This window comes from Poecilia formosa, unplaced genomic scaffold (assembly GCF_000485575.1).
Source record: "Poecilia formosa unplaced genomic scaffold, Poecilia_formosa-5.1.2 Scaffold203, whole genome shotgun sequence".
Taxonomy (NCBI): Eukaryota; Metazoa; Chordata; class Actinopteri; order Cyprinodontiformes; family Poeciliidae; genus Poecilia; species Poecilia formosa.
In genome coordinates this window covers 1,135,939-1,145,476 of record NW_006800142.1, presented here as the reverse complement: position 1 = coordinate 1,145,476, position 9,538 = coordinate 1,135,939, and the positions used below count along the sequence as shown (strand labels likewise).

The following is a 9,538-nucleotide window of genomic DNA, read 5'->3' as shown; positions in this document are numbered from 1 at the left end:
TGTTGATGTTCAAAAAACAATAGATTTTCTCTGCTCTTTTGAAATACTGTTTGTCTGCTTAGACACAAGAAATTTAGAGTTGGTCAATTTTGCAAAAATAAAAATCAGATGTTTACTTCGTGGCACTTGATTGGTATTTCAATGCTCCCCTATGCATATGATTTCCTGTGCTTGGCAGGCCCCAATAACCAAATAGCTGTACAGAAAAAAAAAATAGCAAAAACCTTTTGCAAAGAATGGCAGCAGAGAGGAGGGCATCCCATGAGTCTTTCAGCTCTTGTATCTGTTTTTGGATTAGTGGCATGCCTTCAGCGGAGGTGTTTCTCTGCACCGACTCTCCTCTTGTGATCAACATCTTCAGCTGGATCTCCTTCTCCTGGCGAGCCGTCAGCAGAGCCTGAAGCAGCAAGCAACCGTTCAAATTCATCACAACAGAATTTCAAATACGTCGGGGAATTTGAAGCGATTATTAATTTTCTATACCTCCAGCTTGATCATTCTGCTATCAAGAACATTTTTGTCAGCTGTTGGAGCGCTATAAGTCTGTAGCATGTGGCTGGTGTCAGCCACCCAGTTCTGCAGTTCCTCCAACCCCTGGGAGAAAAGCTGGTGCTCGGTGACGATCCGATCGATGCGGGAAGCCTTCTCCTGCACGTCCAGAACCATCAAACCGTCACACATCCAAAAAAATTACCATGAATTCAACAAAAGTTAGGAAATGCAATTTGCATATACAAAATAATTACATATGTGTTTGACAGAAATGTTGTACCTTTACAGTTTTAGGGTGTTTTCCCACCTGATAGTTTGGTGGAGTAGGTTGGATTGGGAACCAAATTGAAACATTTGTTATATTTCACACTGCACTATCTGTCAAACGAACCAAGCCAATTGAAAAACCTTTTCCCTCCTCACCTGTGGTGGCGCTGCATCAAGAACTACTGAAGGAAATGACACGAAAACCTCCAAAGGAAACACGAGCACAACTTCCTTTTTCACAAAATGTAAACAAACATGGAGTGGAATCAGGTTTTAGTGATTTAAGGGTTTCTCTTTAATCAGTGGTAAACAAAACCACAAGCAATTTCTCCCTGTAGCGCTAGATTCTCATTTTTGTTTTGGCTGTATTTACCCAGAATGCACTGCTCTATAGTCAGCTTCCTACTTTTCGAGGTGGTTCATGTCAACCAAACAGTGACCGAGGTTTTAAGGTGAACCAGAGTTCGCTTTTTTGGTCTGCAACACAGTTTGATTGCGTATTCTCACCTCTCCAAATGAATCTGATTTGATTAAAGTGGAGTAAACAGAGCTGGTGTGAATGCACCCTAAAACCTGTAAAAATGCACATAACTCAGGTGTCACTCCAGTCTAGTACCTCTGTATCATCTCCAGCTATACCTCTATAAAAGTCGCAGTGCACAGGCGGTCTCACAGGCGTTACTTTACCTTAGTAAGGTTGGTTAAAGCTAGGCACTGAGCAGAGAGCTGCGACACACGGTGCACAAAGCCCTTCCCGGCCGAGTGTTCATCCCACAACAGCTGGGCCTTCTCTTTCAGCCTGTTCAGCTGAACTTCGTGAGAAGCTAAGTCTTCAAGCACAGACTGGAAGAGCACAAGCAGGTTATCACAGAGGCATGCAAGCTGACACTCAGATTTATAAGACTAGGTGAAGTGATGCAAAGAGCAGGTTGGCAAGAGATGAGAACATGGCAAAAGCAAATGAGGAGCTTAGCAAGTGTTACAAGTCCAGCTCTGAAGAGGAGACTGTAGACAGGAAATATATTCTTAAGGCCCTCTTTAGCAATATTTTATTCATGTAGACACTATTGAGCAGACATATGGTTAGCAAAGAGAAGCAGGACGTGCTGGCAGTTAGCAAAGGTGCATGAAAATGCATTCTAAGCAAACGCATCACGAACTGAACGAGATGCACCAGGAACTGGACGGGTGTTTTTATGTTTGACTGGCTCTGATTGGTGATCGGTCAGTCTGAATCTAAAAATATTATCTATTTCCGATCAGTGAATATGCCATTCCTAAGCTCTAACAGGCTATGCTAACCACAATCTTTGGTGTGGAAGTTATTACTGAGGCAAAATGACTCAGTTGTCAGTTTATAAATGAAGTCAGATCAAGTGCAGAAGGTGTTAAGAAACTTTGAAAAAGGAAACTCTTATCCACTAATGCATTTCAGCTGTTCATTTAACCTGCTGGTTCAAAACACTTTGGCAAAAACCAGGAAGCTCAGTATGTTAAAGCAAGGTTATTGATTTTATTTTTGAAAGAGTCTCAATCTGTCTGTCGCGGTACATGCTGCATCAGCAAATATCAATCTTTCAGAAATCTTATAGTTAAGGGAATGCTTATAAATAATAGTTTACAAGAGAAAAGCTACTTAAAAGTTTATGTGTGTGAGTGACCAATCTAACACAAAACATTAAATGAGGGATTTTTCAGCTCATATATTAAGCTGGACAAATCATGAATATCTAGTGATGTGCATTTCAAGTGTGCAAAAAAAACGTCAGTGAGCAAAAACCTGTTTTGTAAATGAATGAATGGGACATGAATGAATGGGACATGATGTAATTCTTCTTAGTAAGGTTTTGTTTATACAGGTACCTCTGGGTAACCTGTTCAGTATTTTCAGTAATGCATAGAGGGGTCCTAGAGAATTGTTTTTAAATTATTGTACTATAAACATTTTTGCTGTAAAAGCAGATAAATATTCAGTTAATCCAAACAAGAAGATAAAAAAATTAGTTTAATTTTTGCTTTTACCGAGAAATTTGATCCAACTAAAACCGTTATTGATGTTGATTTACAAAACATCTGATCGGAAATTGTCCACAAGGTTCTCTAATCAGTGCATCTCTACGAAGCTCTACTTTTATCAGAGCTTTAATGATAAGAGTCCTGCACATGAGATAAATTGTGACGCTCATGTGTGGCTTTCGGTTGGTGTTTCAAGTCCGGTTGATGTTGGACTGAGGTACCTGCAGCTTGTGAAGCTCCATCTTTTTTGCAGTCAGATCATGAAGTCGTGTGCTGATCTCCTGCACAGCCAGCTCTGTTGCATTCAGGCTTTCCTGAAGAGGCTCTGCACTTGCCTCAAAATCCTTCATCTGTGAAATGAGGTTCTGGAACAGCAAGAACAGAGTCCTGCTGGTGAACTAGGAAACTAAAAGCTTTGGAGGATAATAGCAGGGATAGTTTCCAGTGGTTGAGAAGAGAAATTTAAATGCTTACTTGCAAACTCGTCTCTCGGTTGTGCAGATTGGACATGATGTTTTTCCAGTCTTCTCTGGCAGTGTTCATTTTACCCCGAACTGCGTCGGTTTTGTCTTTAGCTGCGATGCTACAGACGAGCTCTCCGTTTGCAATCACAGCATTCAGCTTTGACTGACCTTGTTCTTTGTCATTAAGAAACTCCTGAAAGGACAAGACAAGATGGAAGGTCATAACTTAAACACAAAAACAGCAGCAGGTCACAAAAAACACAAAAACATGTTAAATATTTAAGCATTACTGTGTAACAGTGTCTCTCTGATTACGAAGTCAGATTTTTTATTATACCTGAATCTTCTGGAAACTAGACGAGGCTTCACCGAGGTTTTGAGGAGCATCAAAGCATTTGGCGGTGTTGATCTTGGCGTTAACCAACCATTGTTGAAATTCTCTGAAAGCCGAGCGGAAGCCTTGATCCAGCGCCTTCTCTTTGCTCTGACACTCTCTGGTAGCTTGGAGACTCAAACTGGAAAAAGTCAGTAACAGATTTATTTTTTTTTCATAGAATACTTTGTAAATACTTAAAATATACATATCTTCTCATTCCATTATCTGTGTTTTTCTTCAGATGTGCAGTTTATTAAATATAAATACTCTTTTTAAACAAAACCATCACCTTAGAAATAAAGTTTTCAGATTTATTTCAATTTACTTGACTAAAACAAGAAGGTATTTCATTTATCTGTTAACTACTCGTTTTTCAAGTCTTTGCCACAGACTCACAATTGGATTTAGGTCTGGAATTTGACTAGGACCCTCTAAAACAAATCCATGCAGCTGTTTGTTTACTGGCTGAAAAGTTGTTTTCATCTGGTTTTCTTTTAGGTTTGAAAAGTATTCAGCTTCATCCATCTTCTTCAGGATGGTATATAAGTTTAAATGAGGTTTCTAATGGCTTAAAAACAACAACAATCTTCATCTGGAACTGTTTCCATAAAGCTCAGACTTGTGCTATAGCTGATTTAGTTTGCAAGTCTGCAGAAAATAATTTCACTGGTTATGAAAATGTGCATCCTGATACAGTTAAACTGCTGCAGACGGTTATTTTTAGCGTCACAATTACTTGCTGGCATTACTGGCATCTTTTTCTGACCTGTTATAGTCCTTAATGAGGGCAGAGACTCTCTCAGACTGAGTGGCCATTTCCCTGGAGAATCGGCACAGATCATTGAGCTGAGTCTTCAGACGGTCAGACATGGCCTCAGCTTTGACCAGTTCGTCCAACGTGTCCTGTACGTAGAACAGATGAGCAGTGAGGACAGACAGTAAACCTTTAAACACGTACATAATGTAAAGTTCAGGGTTCGTACAATTTTCCCAGGATAAAATTCAAGAACTTTTCAAACATTTTTCAAGTAAGTTTTCAAACTTTCCCAGCATCACACTTTGGAGATAAAAACAATACAAATAAATAAACTAAAAAAGATAGTGTCAATTATATGATACCATTATATGATATTGTTATAATAATGTCTTATGATAATATTTGACACAGTTTTATCTTTTGAAATGTCGCTCTCACATACTCTGATCCGAAAACTAAACAGTAATTAAACAAATTTCCCCCAATTTCAATAACACTGTTTATGTATAAAGTATAAGCCAGCCTTTATTCAAGTTACACAGATAAATAAGTCATCGAGCGAATGAGAATGATAAATATTAACTCCATTGTAACAATCCAAATAAACCGTGTTAAGATAAATGACCTTCCTGCTCAACTTAAATACTTAAACATAAAAGAAAAAACTCTAAAAATGTTCTCATTAACTTCTTAGGCATTCAGCAAATAGAAATAATTTTGGTAACTCTAACGAACCTAAAACAAGAAACGTTTAGAAAAAAAAATATGTCTGAGTCTTTTTGTTAGGTGTATGAAATTCAGGCTTTTAATCAAACATTTGATTACACTATTACAAAACTACGCAGTTTGAATATCAAGCACTTTCAAGGACTTTCCAAACTTTGAAAATACCTCATAGAAATTCAAGCGAGTTAAAATTCAAGTTATTTTCTTACTCAGGTGGGCCTACCTTTGCCATTTGCCAGCCTTTCACTGCTTCCTCTCCCTCATTTTTCTTCTCTGCCTGGCAAAGTCGAAGTCGGCAACCCTGCAGCTGACGGCTGAAGTCCTGCAGGTCCTGCTCCAGCTGCGCCGACAGACTGCTGAACTCCTGCTCAGAGCTCGATATCTGTGAGAGCGACGTCTCCAGACTGGCACGTGTCTGCAGAGCCGCGCGTTCCCACTGCTCCCATGACGACAGGAGCGCTGCTTCCTCTCGCTCCATCGCCTCGTAGCCGCCTGAACCCGTGTAATCCCTTGCTATTGCCCCGTATCTCTGGACGCGGTTCAGTCTCTCCCTGCCTCTCTGCTTCGAGTCGAGAAGCTCCTGTAAAAAACAAAAAAAACGCAAGTTAAACTGAACTACGTTCAGATTATTTACATTCAATTTGCTGTGAACTGAGAGAGAATAATCTCTCACCAGAATGTATTACTATTATTATTCCAGTTTGAACTTTCCTCACCTGTACTTTGGACAGCTTTCGTCTAATGTTGACGGAGTCTCCTGACAGGTCAGACCAACGCTGAAGCTCCTCTTTGGCTGAGACGAGCCAGTCGTTGAAGTCTCTCACTGCGTCCAGGTACTGCTCGTGCTCAGACACGATGTTTTGCATGGACTGGACTTTTCCCTTTGTGGAACAAACTGCATGTTAATGTCACACGTCGGATGAGAACGAGACCATGTCTGCATTACGTCACCGGTTCTTCTGAGGATGTTTTAGAAATAACAAAAGATATTGTAGTGTAACGAGAAAAAAATTAAATCAATAAGTCTAATTTTGAGTAATTTACAAGTTATTGTGGAGAATATTTAACTTTTTTGTTGGTGTTTTTTTTTTTGCCAACTGTTTTTTAAAAAAAGTCTTAAAAGTGGTGGGTCTCACTCTTTATCTTGACTGTATGTTGTTGTACATGTGAGTAAAAATGTTTCAAAATCACTGAATTCGTGTAGCAAAGCCTGGAATTTATGGTGTTTATAAGGTTTACCAACATTATTCATTAATGTGAGATATTTAGATTTTTGTATCACTATATTTTTATGGGTCATTTCGTCAAAGTGGGCTTCTCTTGCAGCTGGAACACCTGAGGTCAGATGGTGTTTGTTGTTTAGATTCTTGTGTATAAAGTTGAGTTTCTCTAATTTCTTTTTAGATTAATTTCTAAACAGTCCAACACTACAACTGTTACCTTCCAGACTTTCTGTTTTAAACGTTAAATGTGACTAAATTTGTCGACTCACAGATTTAGTTTCTTCGTATACCTGCCCCTCGAATAAACATCTAGAATGTACCATCTGCTACCATGGATCTGTGTTACCTTGACGACGGCTGATATATCAGCAAAGTGCGTGTGGAGCTCTGCCCTCGACTCCGGCCCAAACGTCTGGTCGCCAGTTTTTTCGTGCAGCTCCACTGCTTTCTCACTTAGGTGTGACAGAGCTGCTGTGTGAGTGTCCACGTCGGCCTGGACGGCCCTCAGTCGCTCCAGTAAGGCGCTCTTCTCTTTGAGGCCTGGTTGCTGAGGCTGGGTCATCCCGACCTCCTGCTCCACTGACTCCATCCACTGCTGCAGCTGGCTCTTGTTCTCCTGAAAGGCGCTCCACTGGGCCACGGTCCACTCCAGTCGACTAGGAGGAATTATATGTTAATTTGTGACCAGTTAAATTTTTTTTATTATTATTATTATTTTGTTGGCATTTTAGACAGTAGACCAACACAAAATGGAACAAAGATTTTGCTCCAGTATGTCTTTTGGCGAATGTGTCTTTCAGCTTTGAAAAATAACTTGAGCTTTTAAGACATGCCACATAAACTCACCTTAACTAGGCCAATTTAATGCATAAATATGCTTTTATCAGACCCTATTCTGTTGTAGCTCTGGCAGTATTTTTAAGATTATTGTGATGAATCTCAATTGTTGCCTCTACCAGGTTTTTTGTAGAGTTGCTGTGTATTGACTTCCATCTATGGTCCAATCAATTCATTAGACGGCAGATAGTCTTGTGTCATACTAATGACAAACCTGAGGCCTTCAGAGAAAGACTGCATATACAGAGAGATTAACAGGAAGCCTCTTAACTTGTTGGGTGACTTCAGAAGACAATTGGTTAAACTAAATTTTACAAGAGGCATCAGAGTAAAGAGGGCTGATTATAGATGCATGCTACACTTTAATTTTTTAATTGTAAAAGCAACAAATTAAACTTTTCCCTACACTTCGCAAATATACAATATTCATTGTGGTCTGTCATAAAATCACAATAAAACACATAAAAGTTTGTGGTTTTAAAGTGGAAAAAACTGAAAAAGTTTAATTATTCCACTGCCATTAACAGACTTTTCTAAAACATCTCAGAGTTATGAAAACAGGACATGTTTCATACCTGTGGCAACTCATAGCTGTCATTAGCATATTAGCCCAGGCATCCTTTAGGTTCTGGAGCTGTGAAGATATGGTCTCCTGCTCTTCAATCCTGCTGTGTTTTAAAACCTGCTCTCCTTTTCCTACGGTCATGTTGAGCTTCACTTCACCCTCACCCTTCATTAGCAGGATATCCTTTAGAAAAAAATGGGACAAAATAAACTATGGCCTCATGTGCAACCATTCAAATGATATTAAATACAAAAAGCAAGCAGTAAAACAGCTCTGCTTACGAACCTGGATGAGACCTAGCCTTTTTTCCAGAGTTTCTTTGTTGCCAACGGTGCTGTTGAGCGAAGCCAGACGCTCCTGCACGGCGTTAAGCCAGACCCAGGTAGTCTGCAGAGTCTCTTCAAACGCTTGTTGTTCTTGTAAAGTGAGCTGGCAACTGCGCAGCCTCTCCCTCACACACCTCAACAGGGCCTGGTGCTGGGACTGCAGATGAGCCGAGACTCTCGTCTCGCTGCCGTCTCCTCGTCCGCCTTCGTTCAGAGCCTGTCCTTCCTGACAGAGGCGCTCAAACGAATCCCTTTGTAAATTATCGGAGGGAGAGTCATTAGGAACCATAAAGAATGCTTTTATTGGAAGGTAAAAATATTCATTCCTTTAGCTATACATAGCTTAAACACCTTTCTTTGAGCACTTCCTGTTGGTATTCCTCCACCTGCTCAATCAGAGCCCGTTCAGATCCACGCTGTTTGGCCTCCAGTAGATCTGTAGTCATTCGGCTTTCCATGTGCTCCAACCACCACCTGAGTTTCTTGAGGCGACCCTCAAACCTATAAGGGTTTGTTTGCTTAAAAACGGCGCATTCACAAGCTGCTCTATACAACTAGCTTACGTCAGTCTGTTACCCTTTCATGAGGGACGCGCTGTCCTCAAGGATCTGCTGGTTCTGCTTGCACTGCTCCACAAAGCTGTCCCAGTCCTGCTGGATGGAGGACAGGTGCTGCTGGACCTGCCCAGCGCTGGCTTTGGGAAGATGAAGAAGAAGTTTCTCTCCTTCCTCACAGACTTGCTTGAGTCTTATCTCGCCTTCCTCCACGCGATCCATCGCGCCCTAAGACACAAACCGCAATGCTTTGAATGTTTTTTCCAAAGTGGATTTCATTTTACATTAGAGGAGAAAAGATGCACTCCATTACCTTAAGCTTTTGCAGCTTACGTTCCACTATTTGCGTGTCTCCTGATCGATCAGAGCATTCTTTCACAATCTCCCTTTGCTCTGAAAGCCAGCGATGAAACTCCTGGACAAGGTCTGAAGATGCAAATACAAATATTTACCATCTAGGCTACACTAGGACAAAAAATACATCACACTGTCGTCCTCATGACTTTTTTTCAGCATATAAACATCCTGTGACTATCTTAGTTAGCATGTAGTTTATCCTGATAAAGACTAAATCTGTTTGCAAAGAAAACAGCGGTTCCAGCAGTCCACCTTCTTTCTAAGATAGAAGAAGATATTGTTTCCATTTCTCAATATTTGAAATTAAATCACAAACTAAAACTTTGAATATTTTAAATGACTTTAATCTGTAATTGTAAGGCAAAAAAATCCTCCAAAAAACATCCACATTATCCCTCCCAGTGAACCTGACAGCGTTAGTCCCTTTCACTAAGAATCCCATTAGACATGTTTTGGCACCATCTAGTGGTCGGAGTTTGAACTGTCTTTGGTTTCTTAGACTGGAAGCACTTGCTATAAGTCACGTTAATAAACTCATTAAATATTCTGTGTCTAAAGCAGATAATGCAATAAAAAAA

At 40.2% G+C, this 9,538-nt stretch overlaps 1 protein-coding gene across 1 annotated transcript in view; it reads right to left on the bottom strand.

The window, feature by feature from the left end:
• Nucleotides 1-9,538, bottom strand: part of syne1b (spectrin repeat containing, nuclear envelope 1b) — a 99,369-nt gene that overhangs the window by 53,247 nt on the left and 36,584 nt on the right. The window contains exons 50-64 of the mRNA XM_016679141.1: nt 8,917-9,029; nt 8,626-8,831; nt 8,401-8,550; nt 8,009-8,300; nt 7,734-7,906; nt 6,668-6,977; nt 5,815-5,979; nt 5,322-5,678; nt 4,382-4,518; nt 3,577-3,754; nt 3,250-3,432; nt 2,997-3,140; nt 1,447-1,602; nt 484-648; nt 203-397 (exon numbers count right to left, since the gene is read on the bottom strand). Of these exons, the coding sequence (XP_016534627.1) occupies nt 203-397; nt 484-648; nt 1,447-1,602; nt 2,997-3,140; nt 3,250-3,432; nt 3,577-3,754; nt 4,382-4,518; nt 5,322-5,678; nt 5,815-5,979; nt 6,668-6,977; nt 7,734-7,906; nt 8,009-8,300; nt 8,401-8,550; nt 8,626-8,831; nt 8,917-9,029 (2,924 nt within the window). The remainder of the gene's footprint in view (nt 1-202; nt 398-483; nt 649-1,446; nt 1,603-2,996; nt 3,141-3,249; nt 3,433-3,576; nt 3,755-4,381; nt 4,519-5,321; nt 5,679-5,814; nt 5,980-6,667; nt 6,978-7,733; nt 7,907-8,008; nt 8,301-8,400; nt 8,551-8,625; nt 8,832-8,916; nt 9,030-9,538) is intronic.